This window comes from Parasteatoda tepidariorum, chromosome 3 (assembly GCF_982258835.1).
Source record: "Parasteatoda tepidariorum strain Cologne lab strain chromosome 3, Ptep-v5.0, whole genome shotgun sequence".
NCBI classification, from domain to species: domain Eukaryota; kingdom Metazoa; phylum Arthropoda; class Arachnida; order Araneae; family Theridiidae; genus Parasteatoda; species Parasteatoda tepidariorum.
The window spans coordinates 83,021,765-83,046,860 of record NC_141757.1 but is presented as its reverse complement, the minus strand read 5'-3'; the positions used below and the strand labels follow the sequence as shown (position 1 = coordinate 83,046,860).

At 30.8% G+C, this 25,096-nt stretch overlaps 2 protein-coding genes across 6 annotated transcripts in view; one reads left to right on the top strand and one right to left on the bottom strand.

The window, feature by feature from the left end:
• Positions 1 to 231: 231 nt before the first annotated feature.
• On the bottom strand, positions 232 to 1,005 carry LOC107449766 (uncharacterized). The gene has a single exon (XM_016065411.4). The coding sequence runs from the start codon at positions 1,003 to 1,005 to the stop codon at positions 232 to 234; it is 774 nt and encodes a 257-aa protein (XP_015920897.4).
• Positions 1,006 to 12,088: 11,083 nt separating this feature from the next.
• Positions 12,089 to 25,096, top strand: part of LOC107447980 (uncharacterized) — a 57,592-nt gene continuing 44,584 nt past the window's right edge. Inside the window, exon 1 of one of the 5 annotated variants that reach the window (XM_087159707.1) lies at positions 12,089 to 12,345. In XM_087159707.1, the coding sequence (XP_087015833.1) occupies positions 12,185 to 12,345 (161 nt within the window). In that variant the 5' untranslated portion in view covers positions 12,089 to 12,184. The remainder of the gene's footprint in view (positions 12,346 to 25,096) is intronic. The other 4 variants (XM_087159704.1, XM_087159705.1, XM_087159706.1 and 1 more) reach the window with 4 other exon arrangements.

Here is a 25,096-nt window from a genome sequence, read left to right as displayed (position 1 = left end):
TCATTTCACGTTTATGTATTTGCCATTTTCAAGTTACGATTTTCTATTTTTTTGCTTACGCCAATTCTTTGCCGCAAGCGTCAACGCGTCATTTCAGCGTTGGCTACATTCTTCAAAATCATGCCAGGAGAGTAACGTATACTAGGATTTTACTGAGAAATATTTTTTTAAAGGAGTTAAAATATATTAAAGAATAAAATAAAGATACATCAGCGTTATCAAAAATTTGATTTAATCAAGTGGCTCTGAGATCCATAATTCTTTGAAAGCATCTTCTGTGCAGACTGCCCTGTGAGTACCTTTGCAACGATTGCACTGAAAATTAAGATAACCGAACTGGGTGTGGCTTTTTCTGAATCTAAAAAGAGGATTTAAAATCCCCGCTTTGCCACCTTTCCTGTAGCGGATAAGTGCCATTAATGCTTTTTGATATTGGTCATGGCCAGGTTCTGATTTTAGAGCTTTTCGAAAGCATCTTATTGCTTTGTCTACACGATCTCGGAAAAAATAAGCTTGTCCAAGACGGGCATACGCCTTCATGTACGTGTTGTCCAAAGCCAAAGCTTTTTGACAGTCTAACACTGCATTCATGGTTTCTCCTTGCTTTATGCTAGAAGCTGCTCGGTTGCAAAAATAAACTGGATTCGAAGGATAAAACTGTAAGGCTTTGGTATATTCTTCTTCAGCCTCTTTATATCTTTTATTTTCCATCAAGGAATTTCCCGTTTTATTGCAGGTTTCAGCAAACAGACGATGCTGGATGGGAATCGGATGCATAACTGTTTTATAAATTTCTTCCAAAGGCTTTACATTTTGCAAGCAAGAATAATCATTTAGCTTCAAGGCGTAAACCTGCTGCAAACTGTCAATTGATTTCGTCAGATAGTATCTTCTCAAATTACCTGAAATATTTGATTCGCGCAGCAAAAATTGCAATATGGTGATTATCATCCTTTTCCTGTCATTCGATTTGAATTTTGAATTCAGAGCAATGGATTGAGACATTTTGACTGACACTTAAAGCTGATTAATTCTTGTATTTTATTAAAACTGGAAATTGAAAAGTAATTCTGAATTAAAGCTAACTGTCTAAATAAAAACAAAACTATCTGCTTTATCTGAATTTGAATTGAACTATATAAATAATTTGCAATGTTTGTTTCTCTAATTAGTAAGCTTTTAACTCAGTTTTATACATAATGGTATTTTTTTATCCCTTGAATATGAACTTTAGGCCACGGGAGTATTTTTAAATGGCCATATCTGTCTTTTTTATGGAAATATATATAAATACGAATATATTGAAACATTTTTAAATTTCAGATTTATCTTTTGCACTAAAATGTTAGTCTCTCTCTTTTTCTTGTTCTTTTTTAAAACATTTTTCAAAACTCTCGCTTTAAATTTTTTTTATCGTGATAAGAAATTTTGTTCTAAGTCAATATTCATTTCAGAAAATATTATCTTATTTTACGTTGATATACATTATTTTTTCCGTATTCTGATGTAGGACAATCCAAAAATGTTTTGCGCCCACCAAGTTAGTAAATCGGAAGCTATTCTGACCATGAACATGTTCTTCTAAAGATAGAGTACTTTAAAACTGGATTTGTTTTACTTATATTTAATATTATTCATTATTCAAAAAAATAATAACAATTTTATAAATAATAAGGATTAATTATCTGAGCAATGACAATCAAATGATTCCACAAAAAGCTAAACAATAATAGCAAAAGTGGACTGGTCAGAATCATTATGCGATAATCTGTCATTGTTAGTGAATCTATAGTCGTCATGAAGAAATCATTCTCATTTGAATTTTATTAAATATTTTTATAAAATAAAGTCTAATCAAAAATTATTGGGACAGTTTATTCAGAATAAAAAGTATAATGAAGCAACATTTGTGAATGTCTTTTGGTACTGTTGTTGATATGTTTTTTTTTTTTCTGGGGAAGTAAGACATTGTACTTATACTCAAAGTAATCCTAACAAGCAGATGAAATAGTTAAATTGCTTTATGTTTACTACGTTTCTTACATAAAACCTATTTGGTTAGTATTATTAGAAAAGGGAATACTGTCCTATGATATTTTCTAAATAATAATTAAAACTAATAATTTTAAAAATAATAATAAATTTCTTAAAGAAATTTTTTTTTGGAAAAATAATTCTTTGCTGTATCCCATTTAAGAATATTTTTAACTAAAATTCGTATAATAAGAAATATACATTATCACGCAGGGGTGAAGAATAATTTTTTAAACCCCTTTGTTTGCCTAATCTTAAAACAAACGTAATCTCTTATACGTCAGGTGCTGTAAAGCCGACTACGGCTTTTGAACTATTATATCCTAAATTCCGTATAATCCAATAACAGAACTGTTTTCTGACCAAGAGAAAAAAAACAGTGACATATAGTGTCAAAAAAGAAATTGAATCCCGACGTACTATAAGTTTAAGCTTAAAAGTAGTATGATATAAAAACAAATTAAGTAAGAAGCTTTTAAAAAAAAATTTGTTCCTGTCCCTCAATAGCTTTTAATCGAGTTTAGATTTTCATCTATTAAGATGAAATTTTCACGATTTGGGGAACACATTTTAAAATATTAGTCCTACCTAGAACTAAATTACGAAGTTATAAAAATTACAATTATAATAAAAAATATTAAGGTGTTTCCCAGGATTGTAATTGGGCCGGAACACACTGGTACGACGTTCCATTTCTTTCTAATGAGAATGAACTTAGTGCCAGAACTTTAATGAATATATTATTAAATCTTACTTCATAATTCGTAATATTATCGTCTTAATTCATTATCTCCGCGTATAAACATTTAATAAATTTTTAGAAGAAAAGATAATTAATGTATCAATAAAAATGAATGTTTTTAGAAGAAGAATGTTTGCCGAAATGTTCTAAGGTAACCGGGAAGAAAATTATAGAGGCTACAAAAAATAAAAAAAATCAGAAAATTTAAGTAAATAAAAGTTTATAACTTTAGATCCTTTTATAATCAAGATTTATCTAATTTTTAACCCCCCCCCCCCAGATTCCCTATTCAATGCAAAGGCAAAAAAAGCACACTTGTAACTTAAAGTTGTTTGCCTTTTAAAACACTTACCAAAAACTAATTTTATATGCAATTTTGTTGAACTGAATCGAAAAATAATAACCAACGTACGCCACATTGAACCTATCCTTCTAAGGTGTTTATTTGCAAAATAATTTTTCAGTTTGAGAAAAAAATATTAACCTCAACCCCATTTTCCATTTATACACTTTAGCTTGAAATGTAATTAAATAAGCTTGTGGTAAAACCTGATATTATCGATACTACAATTCTCTAAATAATATTTCATTATTATATGGAATTCCTCTACAAATTTGCTTTCTTTCTAAACTTCAAGCCGAGAGGATAGATTACACTTTAGCTATAATTGATCTTTCCTGCCATTTTTGTTTTTTACGAGTTCTTTTAAGTACATATTTCATTTACAAAACAGGTGTTTCTCATAACAATACTTAGTCATTAAAAAAGGTTTTTACCATCAGCATGACAGCTTAGTACGGGCTAGAGCTGTCCCAACTAGTCGTCTCCATTTGGCTCAATCAGACACAAGGTTTCTCCATTTATTGATTCCCATGGTTTTAAGATCTTTTTCCACAGAATCAATACATCTGGTGTTTGGTATTCTCCTTTTTCGGTTCCCAGTAAACTTTCCAAAAGTCAGCTTCTTAACTGGGTCTATCATCACTTCTATAGGTTTGACCCAACCTTCTTATTCTATAGGATTTAATAACTGAAATTATATTTGGTTGTTTAAGCTTGCTGTATAATTCTTAACTGTACTGAATCCTCCAAACACCGTTTTCTTTAACACCTCCGAAGATGGCTTAGAGCAGTGTTTCCCAAACTTCAGACTTTTGTGTACCCTTTCTAAATTTTTCGTAACGCTGCGTACCACCAATAAAAAAATGAACGTATTTTTTACTATAAAAAATTGCAATAAAGTTAAAAATCACAACTGGCTGTTGATATCACTATTTATTAACTGTTAACTCTGCAAAAAAAATAGCCAATAGAAAAATACATAATCATACATTTTCATGACTAGTTTTATTTTTAAATAAAAAATTTTGAAATTTTCGTTTGTTGCAGGGTATTTTGCATAAGAACACGTACCCCCGCTAAACTGTTCCCGTACCCCTGGGGGTACGCGTACCACACTTTGGGAAACACTGGCTTAGAGAATTTTTCTTTTAAATATTAGTAGTTTATTTTCCTCCCTCTTAATTACAGGCCAGCATTCGCTGTCATAAAGTAATAGTGGTTTAATTAGAGTATTATATAAATTAATTTTAGTTTTAATGAGAAATCAATTGAAATCAAAGCTTATTTTCTTTAAAACTAAAAACACTACAAAAACCAAAAAAGTCGCGGGATAACTGGTCCAAGAATTGCTAGATAGAATCTTAAACAGACAAAATATCGCAGAACAGAATCCCACACTAAATTATCACTGAAACCAATCTCACTCTCTCAAAATATTATGGGAACGAATCTCAAGCGAATTAATTATCTATCGGGGATCGAATTTCACATTGACAAAATATTATGCAGTTAAATCCATGGGGAAAATTATCGTTTGGCAGATATTCACGGGGATAAACTATAGATCAGAATCTCCTTTGACAAAAATGATAGTATTCGGCATAGCATTTTATAAACGCCTAAATTTGGAATCAGATCAAATGATCAGCTATATGAAATGAAAAAGTGATAGGAAATTCAAAAATTCATATAGATGTTCAATTTTGATCAAAAAAATTTGTGTCCAGGTTCTAGTTGTTTCGACAGGGCAGTATCGGTCAAGACAAATCGCTCCCTGGACTACAGGGCTCTCCAAGTTAAACATTTCAAAGAGGGATAGATGAAATGTTAAAGACACCTAAAGACAAGAATAAATTTTGAACTTCAAAAGGAAGTTTATATGACTAGGTAAACTCTTACGTATCACCCTACACGCATATTTAAGGAAAAATTGAATTTCTTTTGCAAATAAAAATATTCAGAAATGAATATTTAAGACACGACGTATGTTTTTTATAGTAAATAAAGATCGACTTTATCTGCAAGTTATATTCAAACTGCGTACTGAAAATGTCATTGTATTAAAAAATATAGAAAAATGTTTTACAAAACTGACCTTAAGAAAAAAGAAAGTGAAATCGCCCCCCGTCGCCAAAGGTTCTGGATATTTCATAACCAGATGTCGACATTTTCGAATGTATTACAAATGCATTATTCTTTTAATTTCTTTTTGGTAACGTTAGGGCTTCATTTTTCTGCTTTTTTGCCCCTATAAATAGAAAAATATTGAAAACCGTATTACGAATAGTTAGCTCCTAATTTTCTTATACAGGTTGCAAAGCAAATTTAGTTTTAAGATATTATAGATATAATAGATATTATAGATATAATATCAACATTATTTGAATATTCTTTATTTAAAATACTCGTAAAGCATAAGCATTGGATAATATTTAAAAATCAACACTTGAATTTGTGAATTCGGAATTTTCGAATGAGTTTGCATTATACATTTGTTCTTATTAGTATCAACAACTTTATTAGTGTAGTAGTTCCCAAATCATTGAGTCACAAATTGTTAATAACTCGAATCATTAATGATAAACTAATAATCACAGTGGAGTGATGGTAAAGACACGGTTCCCAAGAGAGCACAGTAGTCAAACTTTACTGGCAGCAGTCAGTGAGCAGGTTAGTGACTACGTTGATCAGCCTGCGAATGGACTGAGGGTATCAGCGCAACACCTCCTAGAAGTAGAAAGGCCTCAGCACGAATCAATTTAGTAGTCCGATGTGACGAAGTTAACTGCGCAGTAGACGAAAAATAAGAAAGATGTCATTACGGTCGGGGTACCAAGCTGCGCAGTGGTTGAAAATACAAAATATGTCATTACGTTTGGACTACTAAGGGATATTTATGGTAACCCGTGCTGAGGTCTGTTCTTTCTAGGAGGTGTTGATCAGCGTAGGCCATCGGGCTATGAAAGGGAAGGGACCATTCCTTTGCAGAGAATAAATTTTTTTTATGGCATATCTTCCGATCATCCTCAAGAAGGCATAAAATATGGTCGCCAAGATCTTTGGCATTGCTAAGAGTTGCTCTGTCAACTAACAAACCAGTACGTCCTACTGAAGTTGCAGCTTTGTAAACGTAATTCACAGCTAAGCTTGAACTTTAAATTGTGTCATCTATGTTTTGCTTGTCAAAAGTAAATGAAACACACACATTTTTAATGTATTTAAAACAGAAAAGTTTTATAAATTATAATATTTGTTTGAAAATAGTTTCTGTTTATCATTTCGGAATCTATTGCAATTATCATGCACTTCCAAACTGATAACCCATACTTCGAATCTCCCAAATGACAAGCCCATTTTTAGCGTCTATCAAGACTGGAAGATAGTTAAAAAAAAATTTTTTTTAACATAATCATACAAATTACGTGTATACTAAAGAAATGTGACCATATAAATTACACATTTATACTGGATTAATCTATTTAAAGTGTGTTCGTCTATTCAAATGAAACAAAATTAAAGCTTCAATTTTAAGAAAAACAAAGTAATGTAAGTTTTTATGTAAAGTGCCTTTAAAAGGACTAACCAACATTTTATACCATTTAAAGACTTGTGTACAATGAGAAAAAAAACAGATCACTCTTAATAAGTTTTGATCTAATGATCGATTCATCACATTCTAGGACTCAATCTTAATGATTTGAGGGGGTGCATATTTGCTTAAGGCAGGATTAGTCCAAACTTTGGATAGCTCTCCTTACTAAACTATGGGGATCATCAATATTTCGATATTTCCCAGATTTCTCGGAAATCCAAATCCGTTGAAAAAAGGCTTTGTTTATTCAGAGAAAGTGTGTTCTTGTGTCTGATTTCGTAACTTAAAATATCGTCTGCACTAATTAGCATATTTAAGGTCACCCACTCGAACTAAAGTCCTAGAACGTGAAGATCCGATCATTGGAGCAAAAGTTATTCAGAGTGGTCTGTTTTTTTGTGGTGCCCTGTACACTTAAAATATTGAGGGATGAAAATTAAGCAAAAATTCGAAACATATTCAAGTAACTAAGTTTTTATTACGTGACACCCATTATATGAAACCCATTTTTGTAAATTAATACATGTTCCATAAACAATATACAGTAAAAATAATACGCATTATATACAATACAGCTGTGATATAAAAGTTCTGCTCTGTTCCGAAGAGTCAATTTATATTAACATAAAATATATAATCAGAATTGCTAAAATCGGGATAAAAGCTTTGCCATAACTATGGTATAAATTTATTCCCTAGCAGTAAAAAATGCTCACTTAGTTTTACAGGACGGTATTCCAAAATAAATTATGCTAGCGTATATCTAGAAAATAAATTAAATATAAAACGAAAGCATAAAATTGATTGCATTATGTTTTTAAACCACTTAACCGAGAGTGTCTCCCACATGTTGAAATAATTCTCAAGCTTTAACTTATCTGAAATTTAAAGTACAGTGTAATTTTGTAAATTCGAGAAAAAGCTTGCAAAAGCTTTCATCCCATCGAGAAAAGCTTTCATCCCAAAGCTTGCAATAGGAAAATTAAAAAAAAAAAAATTAGATAACATTAGTCCCGCAGTGGACTGATCGTTAAGACATGGTTCCCAGCAGATCACCGAAGTCAAGCAGCACTGGCTACGGTCAGTGTGCGGGTAGGTGACTATTTTGATCAGTCTGCGTAGGGACCGAGGGTGTGCGGTATTGGTCCTCGTTAAACTGTGCTACCGTAAAGTGCTCGACTTCGCGTGCAGCTCGTCGGGCTACCGAAGCGGGGGTGCCATCCCCCCCGCAGAGGATCAAAATTGTGATGGCATGTCTTCGGATCATCCTCCGGGATGTTTCCCAGACCGTCGCCAATAGCCCATTGTGCAGCTCTAGTGCGACGTCAATTAACAACGACAACAACAGCAACAGATAACATTAAGTTTTTTTAAAACATGTAAAACTATGAAAAGTTATTTTAAAAAGGAAACTTCCTACTAAAAAATTAGTGAATATTAAATATTAAAAATAGGCAACATCTTTAATTTGTGATTTTTATTAATAAAATGTAAAGTTCAGCTTAAAAGTAAACAAATCAGCACCTCACGTTATGGAAGGGGAAAGTTTATTCTTTATTACAATCATTATTTAGCACGGTAGAACAGTTTAACGAGGACCGATACTGCACATCCTCGGTCCCCATGCAGGCTGATCAAAGTGGTCACCCACCCGCTTACTGACCTCAGTCAGTGATACTTGACTTCGGTGTTCTACTGGGAACCGTGTCTTTATGATCGTGGGACGTTGCGCAATCTGGAAATAGGTTTTCGTATTTACCATAGTATGCCCTGTAGCAGAATTTACAAAATCAATCAGCGGCGCTATCTTTATAAATTCAAATTTAGTTGTTACCCCAATTCAGTTAAAGACAGTTATTGTAAAAATTAGACTTAATCTAACATATCTAGCTCGTAATTAACACATATACGGTAGATAAATATTAAACACAAAAAAATGTTAGAAATTTGTTGTTTGAATAAAATATAAAAATTATACACTTTTAAATGAATGAAATAACTGGAATTTAAAAAATGGAATAAATTCTTTTATAGTCTCTGAACAAGCAATTAGAGTTTTAAGAAATTAAAAATCTCTTTTTTTTAAAAAAAAAAATTGCCTAATCTTTTAAATTCTTTATTTTTCAAAATTTTAAATTAAGTGAAGAACATTATTCAGAATTTTTGAAAAGGAGCTTTTTTTTACTTACATATCTGCAAATTAGAAATGTAAAACAAACTTTGATAAAGACCTGAAACAATTAGTAATTGAATTATTTAGGTAATTAAAAGTAACTTTTTTTTTCTCCTCTCGGTAAACCTTTAGGTATGTTTTCTAAATCTGAGATGAAGAGTAATTTTCAGGTATTGCGACAATTTTCTTTAAATAAGAGATGAAAAATAATCTACTGTTGCTCTGATGATTTGCAATACCCGCTGCTATGGTGGGGGGTTTCTGCTACCGGTTTGTACAGGGCCGGCTTATGCATGTCGCGGCCCCTAGGCAATGCTCGTCTCGGCCCCCCCCCCTACCGTCTTCTAACTTCCTAATTTTTTTTCGCTAACACAACACTTTATTCATAATTACGCTGTTTTTTACTACATAGGTATATTATCACATTATTCAATAAAAATATTGAATCAAACGAAAAGAATATAAGTAATTAATATATGCATTTAAAAAAAATCATACAATAAGCTTAAATATTAACTCTTCTAACTTTTTTTGTTACAAAATCGTTCAAGACATCCTGAAAGTTAACCTTTTCCAATACATCATTTTCAATTGCAATTATGGCCAATGAATTTAAACGGTTTTGAGACATAGTTGAACGAAGACAGTTTTTAATTAATTTCAATTTGGAAAAGTTTCGCTCACCAGTGGCGTTTGTAATCATTAGACTTTTATATACTTGCAAAGCTGTCATTACATTCGGGAAAGTTGATTGTGCCATGTTACCAATAATCAATCACAACGTAGAATTTTGCGGGGTTTTTCAAGCGTTTTGTGTTAAAAAAGCTGCTCTTGCTGTATAGTCATCTGATTAGTCGGCGTTAAAATTATCGCGATAAAATTGCTTGCGATTATATTACTGCGTTATATATGAACTAACTACCATAATATTAATATCTAATTTGGAATGCGTTCAGAAATGTACTAAAATAGCGTCGATGTAATGTACAGAGCAAGACAATCGTCATTGAAATTTCGAATTAAATTTTTATTGTTTAAAAAACATTGTCAATTTTTTTCTCTGTAGCACAGGGCCCCTGAACGTGGCGGGGCCCCTAGGCAGTTGCCTACAGTGCCTAATGGATAAAACGGCCCTGGGTTTGTAGTGTATGCTGGGAAAATAAATGCCGGGCAGTGACTCTTAACTTTTTTTTCGGGCAGTGGCCCTTAACCTTAGTTAAACATAAGTGCAGAGTATACCATACAAATTTATATCGGGCAGGGGTACTAAACCTTATTAAAGCAGGGAATACCGGGCAAATGAAAACCTGGCAATGACGCACACATCAATTTATTAAAAACAATGACAAGTCCTTATTAATTATAGCCGCATTTCACACACTAATAATTTCCAAAATCTTTTAAAAGGAAAATGTACAAAACATTTTTGAAAAAAACTTCCCTAACTACTGAAAAAAAATTTGTATTTTAATATTAAATAAAATTGAATAAAAAGTTAATAAAATTTAATAAATAAGAAGTATCGGAAATTTTAAAATGTATTATATTTGTAAAAAAGGAAACGTTATATTTTTAATATTACGTTAGTAAGTATGAGTAGTAAAGAGAACAACTAAGTAGAATTATTTATCGCTATTGACGAAGAAATATTCTTTACCAATATAACGAAGGTATTACCCAGTTTCTCAAAGAAAGCTTAAAACTACTAGTGTAAACAAGATATAAACCAACTAAATTTGTCCTGATTTGAATCGAATGACCACAGATGCGGGTTTTTTTTTTCAAATGCGAAAAAATCGCTTGATTGGCGATTTTTTACCAATCTGGTTCTCATTCGTGTACGATTTTGAAAAAAAAAACAGTTGAAGGTTGTGAGAATGGATTGGTGGAAGTAGAGTGACCACCTACCCACGGTGGTTCCAACAAAAAGTTTCAAGTGGGCTTCTAACGTAGCTGAAACGAAACACCAGAAGCGTTCTCATTCCTTTAAAATTTAGCAAAGCTCAGTCACTTTTATTTATATCCGATAACAATAACAGCTAACAAAAATAAACAGAAAATGAAAGCTGCTGCAACATCTAAAATCAACTTCGATCTGAAGGATTTCTAGCTTGGAAATCTGAACTAACCTTTTTATTGATTAATAATTTTTGATTTTGTTAGAATGAAAAAGTATTTCGTCGTGTTTCTTTTCTGCATTGAATTTACTATCTTCTTTATTGAATTTCATACCTAAGGAGTAAGTCGTTTTCAACTTTGCTAACGTAAGTAGATATCTTGGATTTGCTGCAAGTAAAAATGATTTATTATTATATTGAAACTGAACCATAAGGACAGAAAAACTTAAGCATGGCTTTTCTAATGACCAACACCGGATGATGAGTTGAGCGGAAATACTAATTGAAGAAAAATTAAATTTGGTTCAAAATTGTGTTATTTTTATTGAGCCAACAATTGGATTTAAAACTTAAAGAATCAATTGATAATTTAAAATTCAGACGTCATAATCAGCTTAGTTTTGGCATGAATATTACTGAACACTTCTATTTAAGCAACTTCGTTGACCGAAATTCTAGGCATACCAGTGAAAGTAAAAATCTTAAACAGATTTTCACCAAATTTCTAGTTAGAGGAATAGAGTTAGAAATAGCTTTAGATTCTTTAGCAACAGAAAAAACGTTCGATACCAAACTATAAGTTCTTGAAATAATTACGCTTAACTGAAACAGTTGTAATCAGATTAACAACATCATCTACAGTAATGGTCACTGACAATCCAACTCGAACTTGTTTACGGGACAAAGTATGTACCCGATGTGGGCAACTAACCATACACAGAACCTTCCAAAATAACCCTTTAAAATATAATGCCGCACTAGGTGTTATAAAGCTCATCCCAGCACATATGCCCAATTTTTGTATTTATCAAAAAAGTAAAAATTCGCAAACTAAAAGCTGAAAACCACATTACAACAATAGAGGCCAAGCACCTTCATCATTCCAGAACTAACAAAAAACACATGCACAAATCGCTGGATCTGATTTTCATCAGCCAAATTTGTGACTATAAAAGAATTTCAATCTTTCTTTCAATAATTAACAGCCTCTCTAATCAAAATGATAACCCAGGTTAAACAAGGGCAAGTTCAACAGAACAGATTACTAATAAGAAGATCAAAACCTCCACCCAGTTATCCTTCGCCGAATTAACGAACGGAACCGAACTTCCAAACCCGTCGTCTGACAACTCTTCAACTAGTAACAATAACGATTGTTCACCCCAAAGAAAACGCCGACTAAATGCTGCGATTACTTTGCAACGAAATATCCCTGAAAGTCCTGAAAAGATGGATGACAGTCAATCAGAGTTCAAGCATGATGGGATCCTCCCAACCCAGTAGAATCTCTACCCACACCAGAAACACAAGGCTCCAAAATCTGTTTCTATCTTTTGTTGGACAGTAAGTCTCGTGCTTAAATATTTCTTTTTGCTTTCAGACTTTCTTCCTTCAAAGTTGTAAGGATTTATTTCCATGTTCTTCTATAAATTTTATCTCCAGTTACTCATCCTATTCACAATGTATAGCATATCAACAGACATAATAGCTTGAAACTGTCATAGCATAAAAAACAAACTCGTCTGACTGAAACTAAAACCTTTCTCCCAATCTCTGCATCAGCTCTAGAAGAAACATTTTTAATTCCAGAGACGTTTATTTATTAATAGTTAATAGAAAAATACCTCGAAGAGTTTCTGTTAATAGACATGTTTTAGCTAATTTCTGACTCAAAAACAACGATTGTTTTTCTTAATCTCCTTTGGAAAGAAAATTTGAAATGATTTATAAATTATTTATGATTTTCCAAGCTTTTAGAATTCGAACACATGAACTTTTTATCTGACATTATTTATGTATTTACGTTGTTTTTACATCATATACATAAAGATTTCATACTAAAATAAATAACTTATTATAACTACCTACAAAATTTCAGGAATAATCATTTTTACAGCGTTGATCGAGTCTTTAGTTAATACGAGTTAAACGAAACAACAATAAAAAGTTCCTAAACAAAATGTAGAGGGCATGGTAATTCTAATGCACAATCACGAGGTTTTATACAACTTACGATATTTTCTATAACTATGGAAATTGGTAAGAGTTAAGTGGCATTTTAAGAACATCGAAGTATGATGTTTAGGAATAACATGTTGTAATAATATATTGTATATTGTAGAATTCATTAGTTAAAAATTTGCTTCATTCTGCTAATTATTTAGGTTACATGGTTTTCTTTGTATAAAGATGACTTGTAAATAGTATCCTGATGGTTCAATACATTCTAAAACTTATTTTCGTAAATTCAGCATAAATTGATCCACAACATATTCTTCAATTACGATTACCAAAAATACATTTACCACCAAAAATCGCTACTAGGATTTCTTTGCTTTTCCTCCTTAATTTACAAACTTGTCTTACGTTTGAATGCTCAAAATACGTAATTTTTTATTGTCATTTTCATAATTTTTTAAGGTCAGTGAAGTTCTTATCTTCTTGACTTAGTTTCTTGGGATCATTCATTTAGTAACACAGTATATTAAATTACTTCACGCGATATTAAAATAAGTTTTAGTAGAGTTAATGGTATAGGCTCTTAAATTGAAAAAATAATAATTAGTCATTACTTCCTAAAAAAATCAATATAGTACCATTTTTTTACTGCTAGCCTTAAAAGTTTCTTTTTATGGACGTCAAAAAAATTCCGTATACAGTTGAAACTTCAAAAGTCGATTGAGAAAATTGAGTGTCCCCTAGCACCAAGAATCAAAGGACAGTTATTTCAAAGGACAGAAGGTTCCTTGGAGCAATATCATTCTTATCCTCTTACGACAAAAATAGGAAAAACTTGTATCTATAGTTTCTGTAAAAAGGTATGTTAACTGTATTTTTTTTTATCAAAATAGGTTTACAAATTTCGCTTTTCTTATTACATATATTTCTAATCAGATGATGATTCTAAAAATAGCATGGGTTTGGAATCTTTTCACAAACTTCAATTTTTAGGATTCGCTCTTTAACAAAATAAGGCGTTTTCCTGATAAAAAAATATATTAGAATAATATCTTGTGAATTGTGCTAAAGTTGGAAAATAATGTTAACAAAAGTAAATTATTTCAATATCTTTTTTTTAAAAGAGCAGCTTTTTTAAAAGTTAACGGTGTAATATAAGGCTAATATACACATAAGTTTAAACGTCGAAAATAGCGGTTCGAATTTGTTCATTTAAAAAACAAGGCAAGCAGTTGTGGTTTTTGAAGTTGCACTAATATGTATTTATTTTCCCCAATTCAAACAAATTATAAAAAATAAAATGAATAAATAATTTCTTTGTTCATTCTTAGAGAAAAAGGGTGCACTTATTTAATACGTTCAATTAGACGTTTTTCACCGAATAATTTTAATATAGAAAATGCTCTTAAATTCTAATCAGCTAACTGGTTTTAGTTCTGATACTCGAAAAAAAAATTGAAAATAACTTAGAGCCAGTGATAGTTTAAAGAGAGCTTTAATTACAAATAAAAATAAGACAAAATAGATCAGTATATTATCGAGAGAAAAAATCTACGTGGTAGAATAAAAAAGGAATTTCAAAAATATAAAAATATAATGAAGTAATTGGTTGAATAGTTCTGTGAGCCACACGTGACCAGGCGGTTAAAATTTTTTTTTTAAAACTGAGTTGCTATGAGGACGTTATGATACATAAGATACTGAGATATTTTAAGACGCTTAAAAATTTTGGTTACGTATTTGACAGTTCTTTATATTTTTCGTGGTGACTTTTGAAACATCAAAAATATTTCAAATAATCGTTGTTGATATCACAAAAGTTTGGTTTACGCCGATATAAAGAAACCTTTTACAAAAATATTTTTTCGTTTAAAAGGAAACATTATTTTATAATTGGGTACTTGCACTTTAAGAAGAATATCACACATACCCACACGTTACCAATGACGTCAGTACCAGTTGATTGCTTTATAACCGTCGTTGAACAGCCAACCCAATTTTTTGGGATTGCGATTTCTAATGTTCAACTCCGTAGACTTGTAATTTTGAACCCAATCCAGAAGAAAAGGGAACTCCTGGATCAAGTATTGGGAGAAATTTGCCTTCAAGGATAACTTTTTAATGGAACTAACCCGCATTACATATAGAGGGAAACCACGAAAACCTCCCACGGTTAGCCTGATGGCAAGGGGACTCTAACCCATAATCCGTCGACCACTGAGGATATTTTACGTCAGCACTGTGATCGATGCAAGCCGGATACGGATTTCATATCGACAAGCCGTCTCTGGGATTCGAACCCGGTCACCTCATTGAAAGGCGAAAGCTCTCATCCATCACGTATCAGTTGATCGTTTATAAGAAAAATGGCGAGTTAAAGTTGAGTTAAGTTTCTCCGCATAAATTAAGATGTTAATTAACGTGAAGTTAATTAGATACAGAGACATATCACACTTCGAATTTGTTGAAATCTAATTCTTTCTCGTCTATGTATTTCACTTAACTTAAGATTTATCATTTGTTTATGTATTTTATTATTACTGTGATATATTTTTGTTCTGCGCACCTGGCAACTGGATGCATAATTATTAATTTGTTATGTTCTACTTTGCTTCATGCCTGTTTTTGTGTTAAGTAAGAAATATATAGTGAAAGAATTGAAATCTTTATAAAATAATCATTGTGTAAAATTTATAGAATGTGTCACTTAAGAGAATTGATACTTGACAGGGTTGGATTACACGAAATAGCATGGAAAGAACAGTTGCTAATGTTAACAAATGCACATGCTTCAATAACCAATCATAATCGAGATACCCACACTACGTCACTTGCAGGTATCCAATTAGAAAAGGAAAACGATATCGAATCTACGACAACGAAAAGTCTTGAATGAAATTTACGCTAGGCTTGCATAAGTCAAGTTCCTTGTAAGTTTACCAAATTTAAGTATTAATAGTTCCATTTAAATATTTTTTCATTGCCACCAAATTATATTTTTATAAAATATTTAATTTTAATTTTTTTAGCTTCTATTTCATAAAGAAAAGAAAATGATAGAATGAAAAATTGAATTAACTGTAGAAAAATGTGTATGGTACAAAGGAAAATCAGGGCTCATAATTCAAAATTTTTTTGTCCAGTATTAAATTAAATAATAAATTGTTATTAGAAATTATTTTTGCACAAATCAATTTTTGGGCAAACGAGTTTCGTGAGTGAGTACAATTTTTCAAATACGTAAATTAGTTTTAAAGTTTTGCAAAAATGGAAATTAGCATTAAGGGAAGCAAACTTTCAACCACTTTCCTGACTAAACTATATATATATATATATATATATATATATATATATATATATATATATATATATATATATATATATATATATATATATATATATATATATATATATATATATATATATATATATATATATATATATATATATATATATATATATATATATATATATATATATATATATATATATATATATATATATATATATATATATTGCAATTTAATTTATAGTTAGCACTAGTTAATTAGCAAACTTGTTGAAGTCACGTCCAGAAAATATTAAGATAATTTTGGGCAAATCCTATCATTAGAATGAAAGTTATTCAGGGTGATATCGTTCTTTTTTCATTTTGCACACTGTACACTCAAGCGTTTATTTGACTTAGCCATATAAAAGCAAAATATAGAAAAAACAATCTGAACACATTTCCATCGGTGAACCCATTTGTTTTCTCATTCGTTCAACGATGATCAGAGGAATGACGCTTTATATAATTTGAAAGTACTGTTCATTACTGAAAATGTCAAGAAGTGTTAAATTTCCTGTAAGATTGCAGAAACAACATGAGGATTCATGAGTTCTGGGTCGAAGCACCTGCTGTAGTAACTGGAAATTATGTCATCATAGAGCGAGATAAAATCCTTCTCCATAATACACGATTGTAGGCAGAACACATCGACTTGGATTTGCTGCATGCCGAATCGGTTGAATGTTTTCTGTCGTACGAGTTCCAGCAACGACTTCAGCATCCTCTTCATGATGCAGGACAGGATGGAATCGTTCCTGAATTCAACTTCTTTTGAGTAAACAGGCGATTCACGAAACAACATCTGGGTAATCACAACATTGGAATCTAAATTTGGATTTGTGTAGTGCTGCACCGAGAGTAGAGATTTCGGGTCTGAGGCATTAAGCGACTCAGGCAACTTGTTGTTAGAATCATAAAAAAAAGTTTGTACTTCACGAAGTATAATAGCAAATTCATCCAAAATTCTACGAATAACTGGGCTGACCCTCTTGGGCATTTTCGTGTCAGTCCATGACTTATTAGCAATGCTATTCTTGAGCATTTGAGTCATCACACTCACTCTAGTTTCCACGTAATTATTCAACAATTCTTTTGCTAAGCATTTAAACTGTACAGATAAAGATGCTTCTGATATTTGCCTAGATTCAGACATCTGTAGAGTGTATTTTGAAAGTGATATAATAAAAGCGGGAGAATAATGATATTTTTGAGGAATAACGTGTAAATAATGCTCCATAAACTTTACGAAGACTTCTTTAATTAAAGTTGGGTGAAAAATTTCTTTGAACTGGATATCCTTGCTGTACTTGAACTCCGGCTTGATGTAATGCTTTAAAAAAGACTGGACACCTCTATAAATCTTCAGATAGCTGTCTTCGAACCAAATAAAGGCATCCATTAAACGCATCTCACGCTTGAGTCTCTCGTCATACTTAACGAGCAGAGTATCAAAAGTGAGTACCATGTTGTTAAAATGATGATTGCAGCGATCTCGACAAATATCAATCACGAATTCTGAATTATGCTTAAATATTGGTAATTTTTCCGAAGACAAGAAGAATGTATGAAACCTACGATACAGAATATCCAAAACATGAGCAAAATGATGATCATCCATAAAAGTGAAATATATTTTGAAATAGTGTCGAAGTCTTGTTAGAAGTTTCTTTACATTATCAACCAAAAAATTCTCAAGTGCCTTACTAACCCACAGGGCGGAGTGGCCCAAGCAGTTTTCTAAAAAAGTATTTTTCGTTGTCATATAAATCATAGTTAAAACATCCATTGTTTTTGAATTGAAATCACACAACAGCGCAATTCTTTTGTTTTCTGATGACAGTTCCACTTCGCTTTCTAATGTGTCGAACTCGCTGTCAAAATGAGCAAATATCAAATCCAATCTTTCTTGAGAAATGCTTCGAAGGTGACGCTTTTGTCTTCCCCCAAAATCAAAATTAATTCAATTCGAGCCGAAATGTCTTTCCAGCAATAAATATCCCCACCCAGTTCGTCAAGTATTTTTGTTTTCAATTTGTCAATGACTCTTCCCGTTTTGTCTTTTATACTTGCAATACTTGGAAGAGACTGATATTCCTCTAAGGCCTTCTCTATTTTTAAGTATTGCCTCACAACTTCGTTATATTCACCTGCTTTGATTAGTTTTTCCAACGAAGGCACAAGATTCTCCAACGCTTCTAGTTTTGCGAAATTGTTTTTGCGCTTGATGAGTACGCGAAGTTTCTGTTTGGATGCCTGTAAAGACAACAAAATATTCTCACTGGTGTCTTTCAAGGTGGTTACATTGGATTCCAAAATTTGAATATCCGTGGCCATTTCATCCATTTTCTTCGTCATTCTGGTAATAACATTCGAGGCAGAGAATATTTTAGCGTAGTTGTCGTAAAGAAGTCCTTTTATGTCCGCGTCCAACGATTGAATTTCCTTATCAAGATTATTCTTTTTTGTCAGTACCTGCTGTAAGGGACAATTTCTAACGTATTTATGAATATATACCAGTGGATTGAATTCTTCATTATTCATATTACTTGGGTCGAAGTCCATCATTTCTTGAACTAAAAGTAAGAATACACTAAATTTAATCAGAATGTAAAAGATCTACGCGAGCAACCTTGTTCGTAAATCTTCATTACTATTCTAAGTTGGACGAACTTTAATTAAAATTTCAATTATAGCAAATTTTATTAGAAGTACTTTCTTTTTTGTCTAGTTGAATTTGATTTTCATTTAATTTCATAAATTATTGTAAAAAAGTTGGACCTAATTTCGTGCCTCCATGTTCTGTCTGCACATTGAGGATAGGAAAAAGCTATATCAATGCAGTCCTTAGATTAACAATATTTTTTAATTGCGTTATAGTTATGGTTAACTATTCTATTTTTTACGCTGCGTAATACTAGGAAATATTCTACGTAATATTTATTCCCAATTTTCGAAATTTGATAATTTTGATTCCGGGATTAAAACTCCGAAAACTCTGGAGTTATTTTTATTTATTATTTAAATTATTTTTATTTGTTTAACATTTCGATTACCTCTTAAAATATAATTGAGATGATACATTCCTACAATTTTATTGAAAGTTGCTAGTAAAAAGTTTAAGCGAGGGTCATCAAATATGTTTGAAAACATTTCGTAAGAAATAAATTTTATTTGAGAACGAAGTACAACTTAACATTTCAATGAACCATTCCATTTACTCAGGTTGCTTTTATGAAAAATTTGCATTTGCCTGAAAAATTGTATTATTCATTTATTTGTCGGAAAATAATAGTTCATTTCGTAAAATAGAATAAGCAGAACTATATAGTATGTATTTCATTTCAAATATGTGCTCATTCAAATGTTTGTGTAAATTTTTGTCGAGTTGCAAAATCTCACCTCAAGTTATTTTTATACACATTTTAGGGTCGGAGTATATTTTAAACAATCTTAGCCTATCATTATAAAATTTTAATTTTGATTAAAAAAATTTACTATTTCTTATAAAAGCTATTTTCAAGTTCCGATCGCTTTAATTTTTTGAAATTATAAAATAATTTTAACGCTATAAACTACCATTCATTATGATGTTTTATTGCAAAAAAAAAACTTACATTAAGGTTCTTAATTTATTTAGAAGACTTAAAAAAATTATTCTGTATTCTACAAAATTCCAAATAAGCAAAGCTGCCAGAATAAACGATGCTTGGTCCCAGCGACAGCGACTTCGCAAAAACTAAAAAGTTTGGAATTGCAACACCACTGATCACTGGCTTAAAAAACGCAATGAAAATCGTTGACTGCCGTTGACATTTTCATCAACAAAATGGTTTTTTGTGTTTTGTTGATATTCTGTCAATTATGCGTTAAGTTGCAAAAAAGTATAATTTTTCTACCATAATTAATTATTTTCGCTTCTTGTGTCTTAATTTATTATTAAGCAATGCTCAGTAAGATTGCTAAGTATTATTTTGTTGAAGTATTTGTGAGAAAACATTTCTGTATATCGGGACGCAGAATTAAATGCAAAAATGGATTTTGTATTCTCAAATGTCGTTAGATAAAAACTAATTCTTGTATTTATTCTCTTTAAATGTCTCTGCATACATTTTGAAGACATTAATCCAGTTCACATATTATTTGTTTTAAAATTTATGAAGTGAAAATCCCTGTCAATTGCTATGGATATTAAAAAAGAAGTAAACATTCTACAGTTTAAGTTTTTTTATTTTTTTTAAAAAAAAAAGCTTTAATACTTTCATTGCGACAAAAGCACGCCTTTGTTTCACCTTTTGAGCTAAAATTGAAATGAAACGCATATGCATAACTTGTTTATTTAAATTAAAAAAATTATAATCAATTGCAATTGCAACTTTGTGTTTACAGGCATAAAAATAATAAAATGAAAATAATATTCTATTCTAAATGTAAGTAAGTAAGCCGCCAGAAAAGCTACTATAATATAGAAAAACTTTGTGCTCAGGACGAGATATCTAGTCTCGAGCACACACAGCAAATATTCCTAAAAGACGAGTTATCTCGTTTTTAGAGCACAGCGAATACCCCTGGAAGACGAGTTATCTCGTTTTTAGAGCACAGCGAATACCCCTGGAAGACGAGTTAACTCGTTCTTCGTGATGAAAGAGTTAAGGGCTTATACATCTACAAGGAATACGATCGAAAGAAGCTAATGTTTTTAATTGTTATCACAATTATCGAAGATACTTTACCCTCGATATTTTCTCTCTTGTATTTGTAAATAACATAAAGAGATCTCTTTTTTTTAAAAAAACAGAATGGCCAAGAAACTAAGTTCAAGAATAATTCCTAATTTTTTGAAGAGATGCAGCTGTGAAGAATAACAGAACAACGCTGTAGCTTTAGTTTATGCTCAAAAGATGTGTACTTTTCAGCATTTAAAAACTAACTTTGAACAGAAAAATATTAGCGTATCTAACTGTTCATTCTTTGAAAAAAAAAATTAAATTCGTTTTAATATTGCCGTCTTATATACACTTATCGTGTGCGTTTTCACCGGCAGGAAATTGAGTTCCTTTAATCTAACTTTTAGTTAGAGAGTTTCGACAATAGCTTCAAAATTGTCCGAAATGGCGAGGTTGAGAAAGAGAAAGATAGTGGAATGGGATGAGACGCTTTTTTCCAATCTCGCTTTTAACCTTCCTGGCTGAAAACTTATAGCTGGCACATTGATTTTTATTGTAACTTCAATATTTTACTTATTTATTATTATTATTTTCTTTTTTTTTAAGTGTTATGCGATTTTTGAGTCAAAAATACGTTAATAATGAAACTTAAATGAAGTAGCATTTTAATAAGAAGAGCAAACTTTGGATAATTTTACAAATTTTGATTGGTTAATGTTATTTTTATTATTTTTGTTAATATATTTTTTATCACTTATATGAATATTTTTTAACTTAATCAAAATATCCTTCTTATCTTGTTATATTGCTAACTCGAAGGAATCTTGCTATGTTTGCGATAGAATTTCGATGTATGTATGCTTGTGCCGAGGGAATCGTGCAATCAAAATATACTTTTTATTTTGATTGCATTTGATTTTTATTAACTCAATGGAATCTTGCAATGTTTGCGATAGAATTTCGATGTATGTACGTTTGTGATGATGGAATTATGCAATCGAAATATCCTTTTTATTTTGTTACATTGCTAACTCGGTGGAGTCTTGCAGTGTTTGCGATAGAATTTCGTTATATATATGTTTGTGTCGATGGAATCTTGCGATCAAAATTTAGCTTGCTTTCAGTTTAGGCCTAGCTATCAAAACCGTACTGAAACTCAGTGTACGGTGTCAATGCAAGATTTCCGTAGGTTGCCAACAAAATTTATAGCGTTGTAACCGTCAAAGAGAATTCATCGTCCACGAAAAATTACTAACCAGAATAAAATTATCTAGAGAACTAATATTTTAACTGAAGCTCTATAGTTGATTACAATTCTATTTGCAACCATTTCCCGACTGCTACAAGCAGAATTTATCACGAAATTATTGTCAAAAGAAATTTAAAGCCCGCCAAATTTCTGACCAATTTATGATTAACTATAGGTACATTATAAAGGTACCTTCGTTCTTGACGAAAATGCAAGTTTTAATTATTCCCTGATAGCTATAGTTAGAATTAATTACCATATTATTGTTAAGTTAATTGATCGCTGATAAAAACTTTGATCATTTTCTGAAACGCTAGAGTGTTTAAACCTCAAGTAAAGCTCCGAGCTTGATGACAAATAAAATAATTAGTATTTCTTAACTACTTATCCACAAGCAGAATTTGTCGCCATATTATTACTACAAGAAATTCACAGTCAATCAATATTTCGACATTATTAGATTAACTAGAGTGCTTATACATTAAAAATGGAACTCTGTACTGGATGATATCTTAAGTTTAAATAATTTCCCGCATATTACATGCAGAATTTTTAGCCGTATTATTATTATTATCTCGAAAAAAAATATTTGCACGGAGAAAACCAGTAAATAAATTTAAAATTAAAGTAAAATAAATAGTGACAACATTTTATTTTTTTAATCTTCCTGATATTAAAAAGTACACTGTAAAAGCAACACTTGTTCAGATTCCGAGTTTATCAATGAAAGCAAGATAAATTTTATATTATTTCTGTGGCATATAAGATTTATCATCATTTAAGAAGAGATAGTAGTAAGGAGATCCTTATAAAAATTGCGTATTAAGTAGAAACTGTTTTAGTAACGCCTAAAAAGGAATATCTGTAGTCACAGTATAAAAGATGCTAATAAATTCTGTTGAATAAGCTTGGAAATAATTTCACACTAAAGCTAAGAATCTTAAAATTCATTATTAAAGAAGAATTTAATACCATAACTCAATATTTATTTCCTGGAATATATTGAATAGAACTCAAAATATCAAACGGTATTTTTTATTTAATAAGGCTAAAATAATTTTTAATAACTAATATGTAATATTAATTGTATATAATGATAATTAATAATAATAATTATCGAAGTTTAAAAAAAAATCCATTTCGTTTTCCATTTTCGTGGATGTTTTTCTTTTATGTAGTGGTTGGATAGCTCACGATTTTCAAAGTGGCTGCTATTTATCTGACTCATGTCGAGCAGCTAATTTATTTTGATTTATAATATATATAAAATAATAAGTGTTCTATTTCTTGTAACTCACTCCTCAGCAGCCAAGAAATGCTCATATACCTTTCAAAGAAGTGCGCTGGGTCTTGTTATAACAACATGGGGAACAGAAAAACTGTAGACTATGTTACAATTGGCTGGACACTACATTATCAACTAGTGCTGAAATATTGATGTCATATTTCAAATGTTTTTCTCAGTTTGTGTTCTCATACTCCAGTTGATCGTATAAGGTCCAGCCAATAGCAACATGGCCTTAAAGTTCGCGATGTTGATATAACGAAACCCAAGCCAGCACTTCTATAAAAGGTAAGTGGTGTTGTTGACTGCTGATGATTTACAACTCTTTTCAATTCTCTATGAAGTATATAGATAATGTGCGTATATTTGAATTTCAAAATAAAAAAGTAATTATGTTATCGAAATCACTCTTTACATTGCGTCTATGTCTCGAAAAACGAAAAAAATTTGTAAGAGTTTAAAATGAAAGAAGAAAAACAGAAAACAAACTTACCAAAATGAAGTAAAAATAAAATAAGAAATGAGTTAAAATTAGATTGATTAATCTAACAGTTAACAAAAATTGCTCAGAAGAAAAAAATATAATGCATTGGCTTTTAGCTTTATTGCGTAAAATAAATGGTTAAAATAAAAAATTAGATTTGAGTACTGCCATCTATAACAAAAACACTTTAATAATAATAATAATAATTGGAAAATATAAGTAATGAAACCCATTATAGGAAAAGAAGTTATTATCGATAATTATATAATAGAAGTATTCAATATAAAAAAATTGAAATAAAACTCATTTTAATATATTTGAAGGGAAAATGCAACTTTTAAGTGAATTTTTTTTTTTTTTATGAATTGCATATTTTAATTTTAAAAATATGCTCAAAAATAGCCAAGGTCTACATATTGCCGTTTCATTTTCGATAATTTTAAATTTTTTGAATCTGGCAGCATTCTAAAGTAATCATATGGCTGACAAGTGAATTGTTCACATTTGTGCTCAAATTGTTTTCTTGAAAAATACTTTTAAAATAAAAGAAATGTATCTTTCTTTTGCAATACTTTGATAAAAATATGCAGATAGTACAAAATTTAAACATTTAAAACATTATCATTTTAAGTATAATGTATAAAATAAAAGTAACTTCCTTAACGTCATTCCGTCACATGTCTTAATAATGCATAAATTTCCTGAGAACGAAGATAAGATGTGACATTGGCAAGTTAGATATAAAACCTCTTCAGAGACAACCTAATTTTCAAACTGTTGAAACTTTTACTAATTCTTACATAATTAATCCTGTTTATCTGTTACATTCTGTTTATCATTTACATATTAATTAAAAAATTTTTAAATGAAGACTTTCTTCTACTAAACTTTTTGTCATTCCGTCACGGTCATTCCGTCACAGCAAATAGATGTTAATAACTGCTAGCCAACCTGAGGTTAATTTTCCAAATTCACATTTTACATTGCTTACACATTATACTAAAAGTATAAAATAGTTCAGAAAAATAATAGCTGCAAAATTCGCAGAAACTACCCGTTCTAAGCAGCATGCCGAAAGCTTGGTTGCCAAAATGTCATTCCGTCACGCAAATTAAAAGTTTGT